The 21920-nt window shown below is 40.4% G+C and overlaps 1 protein-coding gene across 3 annotated transcripts in view; it reads right to left on the bottom strand.

Moving 5' to 3' along the window:
• The window catches only part of LARP4B (La ribonucleoprotein 4B), a 55446-nt gene extending 33862 nt beyond the window's left edge, over positions 1 to 21584 (bottom strand). The window contains exons 1-2 of one of the 3 annotated variants that reach the window (XM_068174042.1): positions 21257 to 21584; positions 3110 to 3244 (exon numbers count right to left, since the gene is read on the bottom strand). In XM_068174042.1, the coding sequence (XP_068030143.1) occupies positions 3110 to 3190 (81 nt within the window). In that variant the 5' untranslated portion in view covers positions 3191 to 3244; positions 21257 to 21584. Of the gene's footprint in view, positions 1 to 133; positions 197 to 3109; positions 3245 to 20949; positions 21152 to 21256 lie in introns of those variants that run through there. The other 2 variants (XM_068174034.1, XM_068174053.1) reach the window with 2 other exon arrangements.
• Between the last annotated feature and the right edge of the window lie 336 nt (positions 21585 to 21920).

Genomic DNA, 21920 nt, shown 5'->3' with positions numbered 1-21920 from the left:
GCTCTGAGAGGCCACACATTCAAATGTGAGAATGACAGAGGAAGAGTTTAGGCTCAACAAGCAAGGAAAAAGATTGTGCGTACCTTTAGCACTAAAAGTCAGTTAAATCTTATCTGGCAGAGACAGGACATACAAACTACCTCCACCATGGGATTTGCACCTTGGCCTCTTCCCTCAGAGTAACCTAATTTCTAGCAGCAAAGAGCTACTATTAAAAAGTAAGCACCGAAGTGAGTTAAAATGGAGTGAACTGCTTCTTAAACGCTGACTCCTGGGTCCGGCCTAACAAGGGCCTTCTCAGAAAGAGTAATTGTCAATCAGGATACAAACAGTCTATTGGAACATGCCATCTGAAGTGACAAAGCTCACCTCTAGGTTAAAGAAGTTGAAAAAAATAGCACATTTAACTCCCAAAGCTAAAAAACCATCAAAGTTAAAGAATCTGCTAGTATCCTCTAAGCTATGTACCTCCAATGTGTAAGTCTAAGCTACTATTGACAAGAAATCCATGAAGATCCTCAAGATGCCAATTTCCTTCAAACAACTTGTGTGCAAAATTCTGCTGTTAAATACCACTAGAATCAGCCAAAGTGATTGGTTGTGTTGGAAATGAACCATACGAGACTTGTGACTGATCTACATTATGCTTTAAATAGCATGGTTTCATAGCTACTTCAATGCAGAAGACAAGACTGTCTGACTCACTTTGAGGTTAAGACTTTGAAACATGTTAGTGAACAATTGACCTGTGTATCTTTAAGCAGCAACCCTGAAAAGTGATTTCTGAAGGATTCCACCCAAACATCAAAACCTTCACTTTAATTTAGTCACTACTGATTACCTATTCAACATTACTCACAGTAGAATGTCTTCAGTTTTGCTCTTGCCAAATAACAGAATGACTAAGTTCATAATTAGAAAAAATAAGTTATTGTTCAAAGAGAAAACAAAAAAATACTTTATATAACCACTTCCGATGAAGAACTAGCCTAATACCTATTTTTACAGGATGTACAGAAGTGCATTAAGATTCCCCACTGAAATACCTTTCTTCCTGAACAAAAGCATTTGGTTAAGTTTTATCAAGATATCCCAGTGGAACAGCACAGCCAAAACAGCTGGGAACGAAATTCAGCACATTTCTTGTAAGTCTATTAAAAACAGACTCCTAGAAAGCTCACTAGGTGCCATGGCAGTATGGCCCCATATCATATGCACACTGAAATAATGATCAGCACAAACATGCACTTACATCTTTTTGTAGTCTAGCCCTCTGATCTCAAAATAATTAAGACACAGGAAACAGCAGGTGGTTTTCACCTGACCTGAAGTATGTACTTGCTAAAGGCAATAGAGTCAGGATTCCAGAAGTTTTTTCTCCCTCCTATCACATTTATGAAAAGATGGAAGTGTCTTAATGATTTCAGTTTGCTAATTCTTTCCTGCACTCTGTGAAGTTTTTCTCCAATTATTATCTTGTTCACAGAACTTGCAAATGAAGTCCTGAAGCACTGGCAAAAATCAACTCATGTAAGCATGGCATTACAGAAGGGACCATTTTGAAAACACCACTGTTACTAGACTATATTGGTAATTATGCTCATACCAGAATGACCTTCTGATGTTGTGCACAAAAGAGTATCATATTGGTATAACTTAAAGCCTAATAAGGTATAGGTCTCACCTTTTTGAGATAAAATATTCAGCCAAAGTAAAGCTTTAATCACAATAGAACATGTTATTTGAAATATACCATTATAGCACTACGGGTACATTCCAAGATATCTAAATTGACATCAGCTTTCTCTTCTCATGAAAAGAACAGTAATGTCTCCTGAAATACAAATAATTGATTATGCTCTTTTTCTCCAAATAAGAATAGGAATTAAGGTGTAAATACTTTTTTTAAAATAAAAATTCTAGTAGGTCAAATTAAAAGAACTAGCACCCATACAAAGACTGATGAGTTGTCTTTAATGCTAATGCACCTGTTGAAATGCACAGACAGCTTCAAGTTCTTGAAGCAAATCTGCAAGCCACTCTTACTCAAGTTTACACACTGGTTTATGGGCACTAATGCCCTGGGTACTGGGGGGAAAAATAAAACAAAAAACCCAGCAAATCTCAAAAGTTCAACTTCCAAAAGTATGGCAGAAAATACTTGCTGAATTTTTTCCTCTACTGTTAAATAAGTAAAAATTCACATCTAAGAAACGTAAAACAGAGAAAAGAACTCAGAATAAAAAAAAAGGGGGGAAGAGGAACAAACAAGAAGTGCACCAGCTTTCTTAGAAATGAAAAGCATGAGTTTTTCAGAATGCTCCTTAGTGCTTGCTCCAAGCTAAGTTGGAAGTAGGAAGTATCTGCTGCATAGCATAGCACAAGTGAAACTCCTGGCAGAACATACACTGAAACCAAACCCTCCAAGACGTCCCAAGAGGAAACATACACAATGTGTGTTTTCCTCCCAATACACAGTTAACAAAGACAAAAATTTGAACATATTTGAATAAAAATCAAGTCTTCAATCTTGCTGAAGATATATGTAACATTTACTACAACATATATGCACACAGCACAATCTACTGTATGATCTGCCAAAAGCATATCATACAGCCACTTACTGGATCCTGCACAGCAGCACAGCAACAGCAGCACGTGCCACTTGGCACAACTGACTGAACAAAACTCCTGTTACAGACTGCAAATTCCTGCTTGTATGTGTTTGTGCTTTTTCCACTACACATCCATACGAAGTGCATTCCCTGCATTGTCCTCACATGGCAAGGTGTGAGCAAGAACCTAATTCAGGATTAGTGATACAATTCCTGCATAGCCTAAAACCCCCTGTACCTTAAATGACTGCAAACTATCATATCTTGCAGATTATGTAAATCCCCCCCAAAGGGATGAAGTCAAGCTAAGTTGAGGTTTCTAGTCAGTACAGAGAATTAACCACCTCCAACAGCTCTGCTCTGGCTGTTTAATGTTTCAATGCTGTCAGCCAACTGCCTTCTAAAATGTTCTGACCTACAATTTTGATTAAGACACCATGAAAAGACAATGTTTCCTACAACACACCAGGGGAACATGCAATTATAATACTTACTAGATGAGAACCGTCCTTAACTTCTTGTACTTGCTGCACCTGCGGTTCAGCCACAACTTTAGTGTCCTGATCAGAAGTCATGAGCTGTCTGCTTTTTGGCTGCTCAGAGAGAACTTTACTGGTCACCTTTGTAAGCTGCAGAAATAAGAAGACAAAAGATTCTGTAAGTGGTTGTCGAAATTCCTGAGAACCCGCAGCCACTCCAGACACGCCACCCTGACTCAGAGCAAAGGTCCAAAGAACTTCCACACAATACGGTCGGGATTACGTGTCCAGAGAAAACAAAAAATGAGGATAAAGCCACCTTGCAGATACACTCAGCACCCAGTCACTGGCTGCCTTGGGATTACAGGTGAACATTTGCCACAGCACTGGGCAAGGAAATTCCACTGGAAAAGTTTCTTTTGATTCCCACCTTACTTATTCAGACTGCACTTCAAACCATGACTTCTTCATACGACCTGCAGACTCCACTCACTAAGAAGCATTTAGTCACAAACTAACCCTTCTTCTATAACTACTTTGATGGTCACTTTATCTTTGCAAAATTTAAGAAGCATGTTACAACAATTCTGCTAGAATAGTAATGCTCAGCCAGTTCTTCTGCTCTATAATCCCCAAATCTTATTTTATTTGATTAAACAAGTAAAAAACTCAATAGAGTTCTAAGTCTGACAGTGGCATTGCTTTGAAATTTGATGCTATTATTGAACACTGTTATTTTTAAAAGTCTTCCAAAAAACAATAAAAGCTAATTTAAAGCATGAAGTCTCAAAGTAAATATTGAGGTGTGAAAATCCAGCTTTTTAATTTTTTCTTTTCTAAAAAGATGTAAAATGCTTTTTTAGCTTTTTATTCATAGGAAATTGCAATACTGCATCTGTAACAATGCATGAGAGAGATTTATTGCTTTCAAGTTGGTGACACCAAACATGCAATCTCCTTAAAATGGAAATATAAAGATTTGCAGCACATGTAAGTTAATGGTACTGTTCCATTCTTTAGGAACATAAGCTCCTTTTAGGCTACCTTGACTCCAAGACTAGAGTTAAGAAGACTTTCAGTCTAGGGCATTACAACCTCCCATGAATCTCCTTTACACTGAATTTTGAAGTGGACAAAAGCAAATGTCAAATACAACTGACTGAATATACTCTGAAATTTTCAAAGAAAATTATTATGTTCAGCTATGAACTGATTCAAGCACCTGTATTACAGGATTATGCAAAAGGTATTTTGTACATACAAATGAGGAAACAAATATACTGACATCCCCAAGAAGATGAACATTTCAGCTTACATGAACAGTTGCTTATCACCTCACATTATTGAAAAGTATGTTTTCAAAAGAAACACAAGTACTGTGTCACTGTTATATTCTCAGAAGTTTCTTTTCTTAACACTATGTCTCTCACCTTGGAATAGAAACACATTACGGAAGAAATGGCACAGACAAAAAAACACATTAAAATGAAACTAAAAGATTACACTATCCCTCACATAGTGTTACACACAAATACACTCACAGGTTATGTAACAAAGTCTGGAATTCATTCAGGATGTTTATATTTTCTAAAATAACCAAAAACCATCCTCAGGATGAAAGCAATTTTTCAAAAGCAGTATTAAATAGCCAGACTCTGTGTTGCTTAAAGGCATGCATGGGAAGAAGAAGACACATTAACACTGCATGAAGTGTCTAAGCCTCTTGGAGAACACTTCTGTTCACGTTTTTTAAAGAAACTGTGTTTAGCCTTTCCAAATTTTGGATTAATTTTTCTTTCTAAAAAGAGCCTAAGACTCCTCACTCATTTCATGTTCACTGTATGTAACCTCCACTGCTACTCCTACTACCCTTGGGCACAGCTCTAGTCCAGATTCATAAGCTAAAGACTACTTTACAGAAAGACAAGCATGTTTCAGTCAGCAGCGGTGGTATCTACTCAGCATTTTGATCCCCAAATCCATGTTAAGGTACTTCTTTGCATCCTTCTGTCACCTACTTATCTCACTTATTCCCATCCCCTTCTAGGATCAGCCTGTCCAGATCCATGCTGCAATCATTGCCATCCTCTGGTACATAGTGTTAACACCAGAACTTTTTAAGTCTATGGATAAAGGAAGGGAAGGGAAACAGCAGCAATCATATGAATCTGTCAAACAAAAAGTAAAGTTTCACTACATATATGTCCTTTAAAGCATTTGCTGACTGGCCATCAAGCACAAAATACCCAGCTCAATCATTAATTGCAGCTGAGGATAGACAGGTTTTCACCTAACCTGACAACACGTAACTGCCGTGTGCACATAGCAACTTCAAATTCCTTGGGTAAGCCACCAGCAATTAGAGCAGCATATCACTCTACTGCCTTTCAGAAGTCCCTTAGATGAGATTATGCAAGATGCTTATCACAGGCCAAGTCTAGATTGAAGCCACAGGTAACTTCGCTTACACTACTCAGACTAATAATCATATTCTCATTAGATACATGGATTTGTTGTGATACACACCATACTAATACCACTCACCTTGTAAACAAATTATTTTTAGTAATTACAATGTCAAACCCACATATTTAAGCTCAATTTTGATCACTAAGTATCAAAATGACATTCCAAACAACAGCAATAAAATAATTTGTTTGAAGAGGATAAAACCTGCTTTCCAAATCCCGTGATTTCAACAATGACCAGCCTTTGCCTTTCTGCAAATGGGCAAGCCATACAGAAAGATCCCAAACACAGAAGGAGGGAGCTTCTGTTGCAATTTTTCTTCACTTAATACATCCCACTGCAGCAAGTCTGCAGGATGTCAAGTGCTCAGCTGCAAAATCACATTGGTTGTGAGATACTTCAAAACGACTTCACATGCAGGGCTGTTCTGGAAAGTTAATGCCACCTTTTCTACTACAGAGCTGCCACTTATTGGACTCCTAGAGAACAAAACCTACATGACAGCAGACTCCCATGACTATGTCAGAGAATACAAGGGCTGTAGAAAAAGGCAGTGATACTTCAGAAAGGAGAAAACCAACAAAAATAATGGAATGTTAAAAGCTCTCCATATGATATATTTTAGCATGTTTTTCATTAGTATTGATATATCTCTTAATATAAAAGCTTATTTATATAAACCACAATCAATAGCTGGTAATTCTAGAAACCACAGGTACAGATTCACTGTTTGAGAGAGTTTATCAGCTGAATTAGTGACAAGTTAAATGGAGCATTTTAAGGCAGCAATAAAAATTATCATCCAACTGAAGAGTTAACTTGTCCATGACTTTAAAAGATACAGTTTACCAGTCAGCAGTTCAATGTATCTTTGCATAAATAAATGTTGCAGCAATAAACAGGAGACATTCAAGAGAAAAAAGCAAGTTGGCAAACCCTTTTGGGATACAGGTAGCACTACCTACAGCAGAATATTGAGTTATCACAGTCAAATGACAATTTTTTCATCACAGAGAAATTTTGTAGTTGAAAGGGGCCTTTTGAAGGTCATTTAGCCCAACTCTTCTGCAAGAAACAGGGACATCTTCAACTAGATCAGATTGCTCAGAGTCCTGTCCAACCTGACCTTGAATGTTTCCAGGGATGGTGCATCCACCACCTTTCTGGGCAACCTATGCAAATGTTTCACTGATTTAGAAGCACCCATTAATTTGAATTCTGCAAATGCATATAGTAAACCATTGTATCCTTCTGGCTTGCCATTTGGCCATCATAGAGTAATAAGTCAAGTTCAGCAACCAGCAACTTGAGAATAACTCTGTTCTTGACTCTACTACAGACATTTAAGTACTTATTTTGACAGCTATCTATCCCAAGAGAAACTGCCTAGATTTGATTGAGACTAACCAAAAGCAGTCCAAACTTGGTTTGTAAATAGGCAAGACAGAGAATTTTAAAATACAGGAAAAACATTTTTCTTTAGAAATGGCACAATATTCAGCCATGTTTGCTTTTCCCAAAACTGTAATCCACTGCTCCATCTGCAAAACTAGTAATTGCCACAGCAAGGGCAAAAGTGCCTTACTACTTGTTCTCTCATTAGTCACCCTTCACTTGTACAGATCTGTCCCTGTGGACACGTGGTGAGTGGTTAACCTGAGGAGTTACAAGAATATTTTCAGGAGGGACTGAGACCATCCGGTCAAGCAACATGGGTATTTCAGCCTACTGGTTTCACTCTGCAACATCCACAACCACCTTCACAAATAGAAAGATAGGGGGTCTGTTTGTGGGGCGAGAGGTTGATTTTTAATTTTTTTTTTGTTTGTTTGAGGTTTTTGTGAGGTTTTTTTTGGGCAGTTGTAGTGTTTTGGTTTTTTTAAAGTTGACAACGTGGTTCTTCACTGTCAAGTATTTTCAAAGCCATCTAGTTATAAGAATTCCATCATTTCAGAAGATACCAGATACAAACCAGCAATGGCCCACAGAATGACTACACAGATAAGTGCACACAACCACATGATCACTCTTGCCTGGCTGCCAAGCCAAGCAGAGCTGGGACTGCTCTCATCCAAAAGCCACACATGTGTTAGCGTGGTGCCAACATCCGACTAACCTTTACACTGCATTTTAGTGCAGGTTTAGGTATCCTAGTACAGGCAGAGTTAATGTGCAACTGCCTGAAGGGATTTATAAACATCTGCATCCACATGCACCACAACCTTGCAAATAGTTTGGAAAAGACCTCTATCTCCTTGATTGTTACAGAGCAAACAAAACCCCTACTGCTCTTGCTGACCTCCCTAAAAACCTCCCTGGAGTGCAGCCCCCAATCCTCCCGCTCTCATTACAGACATCTCTAATTTTTCTCATTCATATTCAAAGTGTGCTTTTCTGCAGTCTGATTCACTATCTAGAGTTACTACAGTCTGAGTAGCAGCATGCGTTCTCTCAATCAAATCAGTCACATAGATCTGTTATTTAAAAACATGCAAAACCCCAAACAATGCTCCAGGGCTGAGATCTTGCCTGCCAACTTTCAGACCAAAGTAATCAGCCCTTAAAAAGAGTTTTACAAATGCAAGTGCTGACAACTAACTTTCACCCTGAAAACAGCAACAGCGTAAAACAAAAAAAAGCTCACTAGAATAAAAGAACTTCTCATTGCTCTTCCAGCAAGTACTAACAAAAATAGATGAGTTTTGCTTTGTGCAGAATTCTTCTTAGCAAACATTTTAGAAACTTTAAACACAGATTAAGTTTTCACAAGCCTAATCCAGAAATACACTTCAGTAACTTGAGAAAGCTTAAAATGTTTTCTAAACAGAGGTGCATTGCTTAACTTGAGCCTCATAACAAACTTCCAGCTGCAAGCCAGATATCCTCTTTCTACTTTGAGAGAGAACACACTTTCTCACCATCCACCACACACTTGTGTACCCATGAGGATCATGACACCACAGCAGAGGTAATCAGAGCTACCACTGACCTTGCCTCTGAAAAGTTCTATCACCTGCTGAAGACACCACATAGATATTCATATGAGAAATGCCTTTCTCAAAAATATGCTACAATTTTAATACATTAGCTCCTCTTTAAACAACGGTTAACCTTTATTAGTTTCACCAGCTTTGTGAATAGCCAAAGCATATGTAATATATCAAGAGTTAATCGTGTTCCTAGTTCCAGTAAATGTGCCAACTCAGATACAGGATACATAGTTTAGCTTATACAACATCATGAAGAAAAACTGAAAAAACCCTAATCCTGAAAGGCTGCGAGTTTCCCTCTTAGTGTCATAAGCACTGATACAAACTTTTAATTTTCATCTGGTGGTTGTTTGAGGATACTTTAAAAAAACAATCTCAGCTGTTAGAGCTGACCCATCATCCTGCTGCATGGGGCACATGCTACCATTCTGTAAAGAAATAACATCATACAAGCTGTATTACGCTCAAAGAGAAAACTTGTGACAGAACTCAGGAGTTTCCATCCTTCCCTTCAGAGTAGGAAACCAGTTTATTTACAGAACAGATGTGACAAGCAATCTAGCTTTCAAAGAATGGCATTATTTAAAATAAATTATACTGTGAAGAAGTTCCATTATCACGGCAGATAATATAGCTGTGAATAAGAAATGTAGCAGCACCAAAAGGATATCTGTTTGTGGCCGTGTCTGCAATCATCACTGTGCCTTCATCGGTTGTAAAATCTCTATTACACAACAGCAACTAAAAAGCTGACATGACATAAATATTTAGTCACAGCATGTGTCTACAGAAGTCTTGAATGCACTACTATTAAAAATCATCACAAGGTCCTCAATCTGCTTTACTGCTGATTAGCTAAATGGTTGGGGAAAAAGTTGAAAATTCACCTCTGGAGCTCAGTGTTTATACCCAGTGATTTATGCAAGTCTGTCGGATGAAGGTTTCAAAACGTACAAGCATCCAGTGTACGTGCCAGCATGGTGGCTGGAAAGTTAGATTTCAAAAAACCCAAGAAAAGTACCATTGGATTTGTTTCAGTTTTCCTTCCTGCCAAGAAATGACTTATGCCCCAGCACTCTCCAGAATAATGCAACTTCTGTGTTCCTGAGGAGGAACATAGACCTAAGCACTGAGGGCAAACCTGCAATAGAACACTTGGAAGACTCAAGGCACTTCAAAATGTACAAGGCAACCAGGTGTTAGCAAGAAATACAGTGTCAGAAGAACAATTAAACCTTAATGCTGTACCTTTTTTAATTTCAACAGAAAACACAAATCATTTAGAGCTGCTGCTGCAACTACATCACAAGTTTGTTTTTTTAAAAATCCATTATGTTGTTTATAAGGTTGAGAGCCTCCAAAACTGTTCTGCAATTCTATTAATTATCCCTTAAAATGTAGTCTCTCCCTTAAGAAAGGCTGAAATAGTAAATCTTGCTGTTTAAAAGGAACGCTGCATTTTATTTGAAGATCTATGAAACATTTCTCTGTGAGGCTTCCCAAGCAATTCACAATTCTCATCATTTACTCAACATTCTCAGTCACACAGAAACCTATGTGATGAAGAGCACACCAGAAGTGATTACTCTGCAAGTCTGGAAATCCAGATCATTACAGTAATTAGCAGTCCAAAAGATGCCAAGCAGCAAGTTACTAAACAAAGGTGATAAAATACCAAAGAAACCTGATACTGGTAAATGATAAGGACTCTGTACAGAGGCATATGAAAAACTCTTTCAGTGAAGAGCAAGAAAAATGGGAAGAGGGTAAAGTTACAGTCTTACTCAGCATCTCAAACAAGAAGATTATGTCAACAGTGCACAGAAGATAACAGGATGACCTCCACCAACAAAAAATTATGATTTATAATTTTTTGTATCTAGCCTTTTATGCATTGTATTTTAAATATATGTGTGTAACAAAAATGAAATAATTTCACTACACTCAATGGTCTCTCATGGAATTTCTGCAGCCCTCCTGCACACCAAGAAACTTCACATGCAGTTACTATCTGATGTGCACTCAAACATCACTCCAGAGATGGACCAAGAAGCCTGTGGTTCACATCATCCTCAGTAATGCAATAAACCAGATGTTTAATGATATATAACCTAACAAACTCTTACCATTTAAGAACACTAGGAGTGCCTACCAAGCAAGAATAAACCACTAGGAAGAAATGTTTATGCCTTATAAGAGTGTCATGTGCCTTGAAGACAAGACTGATTGTGTCATGAGCAGTTTTCAGTTTGCTTATGGCTTGTTCTCAGTTTTCAAGTCTGAAGCAGCACTCTCCTGACTGCAGGCTGAAGCACATTACATTAAGAAACTCAACTCATTAATTAACAGGAGTTGCTTCATGCTGCACATCCATCACAAAGCCACAAGCTTGCTTTCCTCACTGTAAGTGGACTAACAGCACACACCCTGCAGGTTATTCATAAAGATATATATTAAATTGCTATTATAACTATCGTGTCAGATATTTATCAGATTATGATTTCAAAAGTACCACACTTAATTAAAATTCATCTCTTGACTCTCTGATTTGTGCATTTTCCAAGAAATCCCTCAAATGGCAGAGTTAAATTGTTAACAGGTCAACCAAACCATGACAATCCTGAAAAGTGGAATGCTAACTTAATATAAATTAATTATGATCGTAGTTCTCCGCAACCCGTTCTCTCTTGAAAAGCTGAATGTAGAACTACACATTCTACATACACTGCCAAGGCCTACAAAGAGCAGAAAACATCTCACATTGAATGAAAAAGGTCTTTTAATTTTCTTAGGAAAGAGATCAGGAATTTGTTACTCAAGTAGATTAGATAAGTACCTTGAAGTATAATGATTTTTCACTAAAATGCTCCATCACTTGTCCTCCCTTATACTTGTAAGCATTTGACTTCCTGCCTACCTCCCAGCTCTGGCACAACCTTTTACTTTTCCAGGACAGAAAACATCACCAACAAGAACAGAATTTGAATGAATTTGAACACCCCCTTCTCCAGTTAAACAGAGAACTACACAGTATTTGCCTGCACGTGCACTTTACTTTTACTTTACTGCAAACTCAGTACTTCAGTTCTGAGTGGGACTCAACAGTTCAAGTCCACATCACTCGGCTGCTGCTGTTGTTACAAAGCATCACCAATTAAAAAAAAAACCCAAAACAACCCAAAACCAAAAAAGGAAAGTAAAGGCTACAGTAACTTATCTGCAGGACCTTCACAACAGAAACTCCAGCAGACTGAACACTGCCTATTCTGAATTAAAGAGTGAAAGGACAGGCCAGTGCAAGTCACTGCCTCTTCTGCACTGAAATAATCAGAAAACTAATTAAGCCTAAATACAGGGCAAACAATGCTTTAAAAAGTAGCTAATGAATGACAAGCTTGGAGTTGGACCCCACACTCTGCACAGCACTTCATATCTGCCTCTGCTTCCAAACTACATTTGGAATACAGTTGTTAAATAAACCTAACCATAAAAGCAAGACTAATTCTTCATATAATCTTCTAAAACCAGCCTAAATAATGACCAAGTATATAAACCCCCTTATATTTAAGCCTAACATGGGTTAAATGAAACTGCAGAATGTGATGGAAGCTCCTTCCTTTGGCAAGATTTTTTCTTTAATTAATGTATTTTAATAACTGAGTAGGTTCTCATAAGAGCATAGGCATCATATATTATACTAATGCACTATCCACATTGATTTCTTGTGACATTCCCATCCACCTACAAGGCAAGAGCCTATGTTTGCAGTGTCCAGTGCAGTAGGATTCTGATCTGCAAATGTAAGTCACAGCTGAGGCAATACAAAAAAAAAGTCTTGGTATTTTTACCAATATGTATAAATTGAACTGCTAAAAAAGTTTACTTGCTACAAAAATATTAATTCTAGATGTTTTAGGGTGGTCTTTGATAGGCTAATTGGATTTTCTCTGAAAGTCAAAGCTTTTCAATAACTTCAGAGATCTTTATGCCATCAAATTAGGTGGGAGATTGTTCCAGGCTTTTAATGTAATACCAATATTTAATATCAAATACTGCTCACTGATCCAGAAATTGTCATTTCATGCAAATGTTAAATGATGGGGGAAAAAAAAGATGGAAAGCATCACAAAAGTATGTTTCTAAATTTTAGCACCATCAAATACAAAACCTCACCTAAATCAACTATCATCCATGTTGCTTGTTTTCGCTAATGTGACACGAATCAAAAACTGCACAACACTTCTGTACACACAGAAAGCAGAAGAGCAATTGATTAGAAACAGTAAATTGAATGGGTGAGAAAATTCAAACTTGCTCTGGAGTAGACAGGGCACTGTTAGCACTAATGACTGGGTTTCACAAAATATTGCTCATTCTTGTACTATTTTTAAATAGTCATTTACAGAACACTACACGGTAGCTTAAACTCTTGAACTCTTAAAATAAATAGGCCTGTATTGCTCTTTCCCATAGCCAACCAAGACTTCATGAAGAGATTAACACGGCTATCAGAAAATAGATCCATAATCTATTTCATTCAACCTATTATTTATTTTGACAGACACCTCCAGCAGGTAAGTTTACTCTGGCACTCTGGACACCAAGTCCGTCTCATCCTACCATACCTTCTCTGAATTCATGCACATATGAGGAATTATTATGCAAAGATAGTATCTTGCATAATAATGTATTTTCTTTGTTTCCCTTCCTTCCCCACATAACTGGCCTGCTCTCACTTAACCAATGAGGGTTTTTGGGTTTTTTTGGTGTTTGCTTTTCCCTAAAGAAGCTTTTGAAGGGAAATATAAAATTAATTTTCCTATTCCTGTGCTGAAGGAAGTAACAATTAAGCATGCTTCACTTCAGAGCAGTGAAGTTTACGGAGACTGTTGCACTTTCACTGTGAGAGACAGATTCAGTCCAAGACAAACTGATTCCTGATTTGGAGTGAAAACTAGAAACGTACTGAACTTTGCTGGAAAACATATTCACCAGTACCTCAGCATGTCAGGCTCACTGTAAGCAGACCTGTCATAAGTTCTGTCTGTTTAACAAAACAACTGCCAGTTCTACAGTATTTTACTAGTGCTTCAAGTTTTTAAAGCTAAGAGGCAGCAACTGATGGTCTATTTGGCTTTTCCCAGTTCTTCAAAGAAACACTTAATCTTCAAATGCTGTAACACATGATAAGGTTCCAGGAGGTTTAGCACTTGCTTAGAGGAAACAAGTTAAATGTTGTGCATGAAGAGCATGAGTTTGGCAATGCTGGGAACAACGAACTTCCTTGTTTCAATTACTGAATGTTCCTCCTCACGATTTACCAATACCAGCTCTAGTTTTCCGCATTCTTCACTACACTGCTAACCAGACAATGGCCGAAGCACTCACAGCTTGCCTGTGACTCCAGGCAGGACACTTGGCAAAGGTGAAGGAAACAACTAACCCAGCTCTGCTGGGCAGGATTTTATGAACATCATCTTCCTCAGAAAAATTCCAAAGTTGGCAGAAGCAGATGCAGTATTTTATGATGGAAGACAAGACTAAAAACACCACTTGAAGCTATAGGGTTAATATTTAGTGCAGTTCCAAGGGTGAGGTTAGAAGTCTGACCTTCTTTAACAGATCTTAATAGTCTTATCTTAGAATATTGCTATTACTTGGATTCCACGTTTCAAGTCTGCAATCAGTGTCGCACTTAAGCAAGAGGAGGTTAAAAGCTGCATTTGGAATTTCCAGGACCCTTAATATTTTTAGTACTTTGAATTATTATTTAAGACACGACCATAGCTTCAAAGCCAATTTGCCAAGTTCTTTATCATGGCATTCTGGGACCATGCAATAAGCTCCTAATTCAGGGAAGCAGAAATCTAACACCACAGATCTCAAATTCAAATGCACACAGAACTAGAATTCTGGAAAAGATTTGATGCAAACCAATGGGACAACCATTACAATCCTCCTGGAATATATCTTCCCTCACAACAGGCCTGAGAAAACAAAGAGAAGAGGATCTATACCCACATGAAGTCCATGTGAGAGGCATATATAACCAAATATGATGTTGATGCCACCAGTGACAAGCAAAAAGGTACAGTGACAATTTTTGTCCCAACACAAATGTATACAGCAATCCTTGACAATGCAAAGACTATTTCAATAAAGAGTCATTCTACAAAACAAACAGCCTGGGATGACTCCCCTCAGTCTCTAGGGTATTTACTGACCTAAAATGTTAGTTTAACTTTTGAAACACCTTCAGTACCAAATCTAAAGTGAAATTTAACTCCTTAGAGAAGAAGCATAACTTAAGGTTTTGTAAAAGAAAAGGAAGCTAATTTTTTTGCCAATGATTATTTCATTAACCTGTTTGCCAAAAATAGAATTTAACTCCAATAATCCAGTCATTTTAGTATTACTTCCTCTTTTAATAAAGGCTACCATCCTTCATTACAAGCTTCACCGAAACCAGAAGCAGCTCTTGCTTAGTTTTAAATCACTGTATGAAAGACTATCACCTCCTGGGTGCACATTTGTTCACAGTCAGAGCACCCCACCTTCCTAGAGTATCACTGTAATCAAAACTACTGGTAATTCAGGTTTTGACTCACAGTTAAAGGATGGACTGCCAATACTTTAGCTTGTATTTAATGACAATAATCCTTCCTTGCAAGTCAAAATAACTGGGCACAGACCCTTCTAAAATTCCACTTATTCCTTGAATCCAGTTAGAATACACAATGTTAACTAAGAAAATTTTTATCATAAAATATAAACTATAAACTAAGCTGTAACATATGTTCATTAAAAAGAGTCTCTTCCCTTCTTGACAGCTTAATTTTTTTGACATTTATTAAGAATAATTGGACAAGAAGCTTTAAATTTGAGCAGGGACGCAAACCCAAGATCCTGGAGAGATGCCAATGTAGCCAGTTATATTCTGACCAAATTGTTTGCCTTGCTGCTTTAAACAGCAACACGGTGACCATTTTCTGTCCCTATCTGTCGGGCAGCAACAGCATTGAATGGGAATGAAACTCCAGGATAAGTCTGCAAATTCTGCACATCCATGTAGCTCAGCACTTAAAGTAACCATGCCCCAGTACATTCTTCACTTTTGCTCTACTTTTTCATTCCTACAACAAGAACCAGAAACCAGAAGGATTCATCCAAACATTTGAGCATAAACCCTCAGCATTAGGGTATGGAAAAGCAAGCTACTTTGGACATTGGCCTGTTGATTCATCAGTTCCCTGTTTAAACAACAGTTAGAGTCAGACTCTGTTGTGGGGCAACCTGAGACAGCATCACAACCTGTGAAAATACGCATATGGATACCAACAGTGACCGAAAACAAAAGCATAAAGCTGCCAAGGAACATCACTGTAAAGCTTTCAAACCTTTTATTAAGTTTCTGCCAAATGAGATTTAGGAAATGACTTTTTTTCTCAACATAGTTAATATTTAACTAATATTCTGTTTCTCAGGTTTCCCTGTCAGATCACTGGCATCCTGTAATTTTAAAATACTTCACTTGAAAACAGACTGCAGAACGTTAGATCGGCCGAGAAACACTGATAAACACTTTTAACAGAGTAACAGAAATTTACAGTGTTTTAAGCAAGTTTGCAATTCCACTAACAAGAGAGATGGAAGTCTGCCTTATGAATAGTACCAATAGAGTATTCACCATTGTTGCTTACTTCCAGAAGTCAGGAGGGAAGGGCCAATAAGACAGAATTAACCCATCCAAAGGGAAAATATTGTTTAGATACTTGTGCAAAAAAACCCACAAGAAATCTAAAAGCCAAATAAGGTGATACAGTATTTCAACTTCCAAAAAGCCCAGCACTAGCTTTAGATAAAATAACTCTATGTTCTTCACACTGAAAACTCAGTGTATTCCCAAACATATTCCATGTGAAATTCTGGTAGGATCTGAAGGTGTAATTTCCAAAGTCTGCGTTGCCAGCGTTTCCTGTTTTCAACAAAGGAAGTTATATTGGCATTTTAGAAAAGAATCCCTAACAGATAAAGCAATTGTGTCCAATTCATCACAGGCTACCATGGTAGACAGATGTCTATACACTTCTACAGGCATCTATATTTCTATCTATATGTGCAACAGTCCAGAACTCAAAGTTGTGTATACCTGCCACTACCTTAAATACACTACACTGAACTCAGATATATCTGTGAACTCTACATGGCCATAGAGGCAATCCAAAATAAACCTTTACTGTAGGATATGCTCTCTGGAACACCAGCTCCTTACATGCCAACAGCCTTATGAGAATAACAACAGAGCTGCTGGAAGTGCAGAGGTGGCAATCCATTCAGCTTATGAACAACTGATTCCTTTTGTATTACATCATTCAACTACCCATTAAGGAGCTGGACTGACAGGATCCAGAATATGCATAGCCCAGCCCTCCCTGGTAAACGAGAGCATTCGAAAAGATTAAGACTCAAAGAAATTGGTGATTCATCAGGGTGTCAAAACAGCGCTTCCCCAATTCCCGGCAATGTTCTAGGCCAAGCAGCTAGCCACATATTAGTAACCTCTGTCAGACTTCCAATTTTGGAGTTAATTGTTGTTCCTGAAACACATACCCAGACACAAAATACCTGCAGCAGCACACATCACAGAATGAACACTGCCACGGCTATCCTAATCACACATTTATGCTGTATTACAGTCACACCTAATTTGAGCACTCCAAAGTACCTTTGTTGTCTGCAGGTATTGCTCTGTGGCACCTGCTTCTGAATGGGGGGGCACCCTCCTTTAGAAAGGGTATGGAACAGCTACACACACAGATGGGAAAGACCCATGATTTCATAAATCCTTGGCTCCATCACACCACCAAAATTTAAGTACCACCAACTGGAAACCAATTAACAGAAATTGTTTCTATCTTGTAATAGTTTTATGGAACTTGAATAGATGAATGGGTGGAAGAGAAATCAACTGCTGGTCTCCTGTTTCTAATAAGTACCTCAGACTTGATTGTAAACACATTTTCATCATTAGACAGTTGAAGTCATTATATGTTTAAAGAGAAAAGAAACAGGTTGTTGGAATAGCAATGGGTCTTCTTCAATTATCCAGTATGTACAGTACAAAAACGTTTTTTGACCAGGTGAAATACACTCAGTTTTATATTCCGTGAAGTTGCTTTAGAATGCTATTTTTGTGTTTGACTGTTATGATCCACTAGCTTGCCTTGAGTTTAGCACAGAGTAGTTAATGCACAGGAAAAGAAAACAGAGCTTTCCCAAAGCATTAGCTTGAAAATGCAAATACAATTTAGAACCAGTGCCTTTGACAAAGCACATTATCAGTTTAGAGGAAGAGGTTGTGTGTGTGTGTGTGTTCTCTTTTGTTAGGGATTACAAACTTTGAAATAGTGCTAGTATTAAGTTTTATGTCACTTTCCCCTCCCTAATTCAGTAAGTGGCTTCTGTGGTGAAATCCACCTGTCTAGATCTTGTATATGGACTAAAATCAGAGTATTAATTTCAGCACATGCATGCCTTGCTTTCAGAACAACATTGCTCAAACATCTTTCCAGGGCCTTTACTACAAGAGTAGCTTTTGTTCTTATCTTCTACACAGCTCTCCCCATATCAATGCCTATTTCAAAACTGCAGGGAGAGGGTTAATTTTCTTCCTTACAACGTCCTGTTTTGTAACATCCTGTCCTTCCTACTCATACCTGTGTGCCCATTCTGAATGCAAATGCACAAGACTTCCAATACTCCTGTTAGCTGAGTATCACTGATTACATGCAGGAAAAAAAAATGCAGCCTGAGATTATTTTCTACAGTTACATCTATGACTTAGACAAACCTGTTGTCCAAAAATGTCGTTTTACTAGTAAATGCTTAGAGGAACAGAGAACTTTGTAAACCACACTTATTACCTCTTAAGGCATGTAACAGTTTCTCACATGTGTGCATACGTGCACACACACAAAAATCACACTCCCAAAGCTTAATATTCTCTGGACTCCAGAATACATTTCTTTGCTTGCTTCATCTCTTTCTGCCAGCAATAGCCCTCCTGACACTGCATTTGTGCTACTTCCACAGCCACCTTCACACCTCCAAGGCAAGAGTGCTCTTCTTTGAGATCGATAAGGCTGCGGCCTTTGCAAAACCTGCTCCAACAGAGGCACAAGAAAAGTCAAGTCACGTGCTTTACATTCTTATTTGTGTGCCTTACCTGTTAATTCAAGAGAATGTGAATGCCTGGTGAATATATATAGACACCATGGAATTAAACATTAATAGCACTGAAGGTCCTAAAAGCCACCTAGTTTAAAAAAAAAAATCAAACTGATGGAATACATCTACATGTAATTACTTTGTTTTTTGTAACTCCTTTTTTGCTACCTTTAAGCTGTCACTTTAGATTTGTCATGCACGGTGGTCACAAACATGCCTTTTCCGTGTCTAGCATGTGCATTTTGTGAGGTAATGTCATAAATATTTAACAAAGAGTTTATATTACCATGCCAATTAAGCTCTCAACTGATTTAAAGCCCAAGCCACTGCGAGATATGAGACTTAATAAGGGACGCAGCAACAGATCAGCACAGAACACGTAGATTAGACAAACCTGACTCTATTGACTCTGCATTTCAGTAAACAAACCAAGGATTTAACTTCACTCTAACCGAAATAAAACATCATCATCAGAAACTGCCTACATGGTTTCTGTATGTCTCAAAGAAACAAAAACCCCCAAATAAAGTCCCCAATCCCCCGTAAGTGCCTCCAGTTCCAGATCTTCTGTTTTGCTCTGCAATGAAACAGATTTAAGATACAGCCCTATATCTAAGCAATATATATATATAATAAATATGTATCAGTCATTTGTATTTTCTATGTGTATATTGGCACTACAGCCAGCCATACAAAGCAACCAAACCAGCACATACTTGCACTGACACCTTTAGTCCCTCAGTGTTTGTGTATAAATGGGGAAAAAAAAATCTGGAAAAAATTACAAGGTAAACAATCTAACCAACAATCTATTCAACCTAACCCAGAACACTGTGTGTGCTTAAGGACCCGATTACATATAATTGTTTATTAAGAAACATCCAAGATATCAAATATTTTCAATTTTCTGCTTGTAAATTCAATGTTTGTACTTCATTTAAGCAAAACTTTTACCTCATTTGAAGATTACTTTTCCCCCAAAATGTAAGACCAATTAAATGTAGAAGCAATTGTGGCTTCCATACAAAGAGCATATCCACATGAATGACAACACATCTAGAAGAATAAAATTTTCTGTAGCCATTATACATAAAATATATACTGCTTTCTGTATGTGTACTATCAGGCCTCAGCCTAGTTTTCACCTCCCTCTCACTTCCCACAAAAAAAAAAAATTGAAAAATATGAGAATATCAATGTTGTTCTAATAGCTAGAGTGATTAAGCTGATTAACTTCATATCTTGAGAACTGACTTGAACTAATGCCTATAAATCAGCAGGGAGAAGTGAAAGTTCAACTGATAAAAAGTTACCAGACCAGAATCAAAACCCAAGAGTTGTGAAATACCAGCAAGTTAAAAAAAAATACAACATGCTTTGACCTTTGAGAATTTATCCAATCTGTAAAAACCAGATAAGTCTGACACGAAACTTCAACCACAAGACAGGCCTTACAATAGCAATCCTTGAGGCAGTACTTAAGAAAGATTCCTTCTCCAGTTTTACTACGGATTCAGGGGCCAACAAAACTAGGCCAAAGACAAGACACAGAATCAGAAGCCAGAATTCCCATGGTTTTACCCCAACAGTGACTCAAGTTTAAACAGTGGTTTTGAAACCAGCTCTCTCTCTCTGTGGCCACAGGCAAGTCTTAACCACTTTGCCTCAATTCGCTTACCTGCAGAATAAAAATAATTATACTTATCTGCCACACAGGAATCTCAGACAACAAACACTGTTTGGCAAGCGCGCATCTGTTTAAACTGTGGACAAAGCTACGTAGTAATTTTGAGCACCTGGACAAACTGAAACCGAGAGTGAAAACAACTTCGCCGAAGCAGCTACCGAAGGCCCAACAACTGAATGCCGGGGCAGCGCAGCGCCCGTGCGCTCCCGCAGGCACCGCCGGCAGCCTGGGCGCACCGCCGGCCCGCCGGCCATTCACCTGCTCAGGGCACGGCCCGCGTGGAAAGCCAGCGACGTGCCCGCAGCGATGGGCCAGGGGTTGGCACCGCCTGCCGCTCCGGAGGGTCCCGGCCGCCCATCCGCCCCGGCCGGGCAGCCGCGAGGGCTCCGGGCGGGTCCGCCCGCCGCTCGCCCCCTTCCCGCTCGCCCCGCGGCACACGCGGCTCTCCCGCAAGGCCCCGCCGGCGCGGGGGCAAAGCTCACCCGCTGTGCCCGGGGCGGCGAGGCCGCAGTGCGGGAGCGGCCCCGGCGGCTCGCCCGCCCTACCCCCGCCACCACCGCGGCCCCGAGCCGGGATCCTCCTCCTCCCTCCCGTCTCTCCCCCGGGAACCGCCTCGGGTGGGAAGATGGCGGCTCCGGCCGCCTCCCCGGTGCGAGGGGGCGACGGAGCTGGGGGTGTCGCTCCCCCTTCGGCCCCGCCATCCCCCGGCACCGGGAGACGCGGGTGCGGAACGGCCCCGGCGGGCGCCGCCGCCCGGAGGGCGCGGGCCGGGCGGCCCCTCGCACTCACCTGTCACCAACAGCGGCCGCCGCCGCCCTCGGGCCGGGGCTCGGCACGGGGGACACGGGCGGGTACGGGGGAGGGGGGGGGGGGCTCCGCGGGCTCAGGGCCTTTCACTCCTGTCGGGTTCCCGCGGGCGCCGGGGCCTCTCGCCGCGCCGCCGCCGCCGCCGGGGCCTCGCCGCCGGATGCCGTGAGGAGGAGAGCGGAACGCGAGGCGGGGCCGAGGGGGCGCGGGCGGCGGCAGCGCCGGGGGCGGGCGGGGCGGGGGGGGCGCGGGGGGGCGGCGGCGGCTCCGGGCCCGAAACGTCTCCGAGCCGAGACTCAACCACCCGCTCGCATGAGAGACCCGCTTCCGGCTCCCGGCGGAAGTCCCGCCCCCGCCGGCGGAAGGGATTGGCCGGCGCCGCTCGGCCGGGCGCCGCCGCGCGCGGATTGGCGCAGCGGGGAGGGGGGGAGGGGGCCCCGGCGCGCGCGCGGCGTGTGACGCGCGGAGCGGCGCGTGAGGCGCCTGACGTCACCCGCCGCCAAGGGGCGCGCGGGGGCGGGGCCGGCGCCGCCCGCCCTCCCGCTCGCTCGCCCGGAGGCGTTTTGTCCCTTCGCGCTCGCCGTAGCCCCGCCGGGAAGTGGCGGGAAAAGAGCCGGGAAAGGGAAGAGAAGGGGGAAGGGAGGAG

The sequence above is a fragment of the Anomalospiza imberbis genome, chromosome 1 (genome assembly GCF_031753505.1).
Source record: "Anomalospiza imberbis isolate Cuckoo-Finch-1a 21T00152 chromosome 1, ASM3175350v1, whole genome shotgun sequence".
Taxonomy (NCBI): Eukaryota; Metazoa; Chordata; class Aves; order Passeriformes; family Viduidae; genus Anomalospiza; species Anomalospiza imberbis.
Note: the sequence above shows the minus strand (reverse complement) of the source record. Positions and strands in the feature narration are given on the sequence as shown.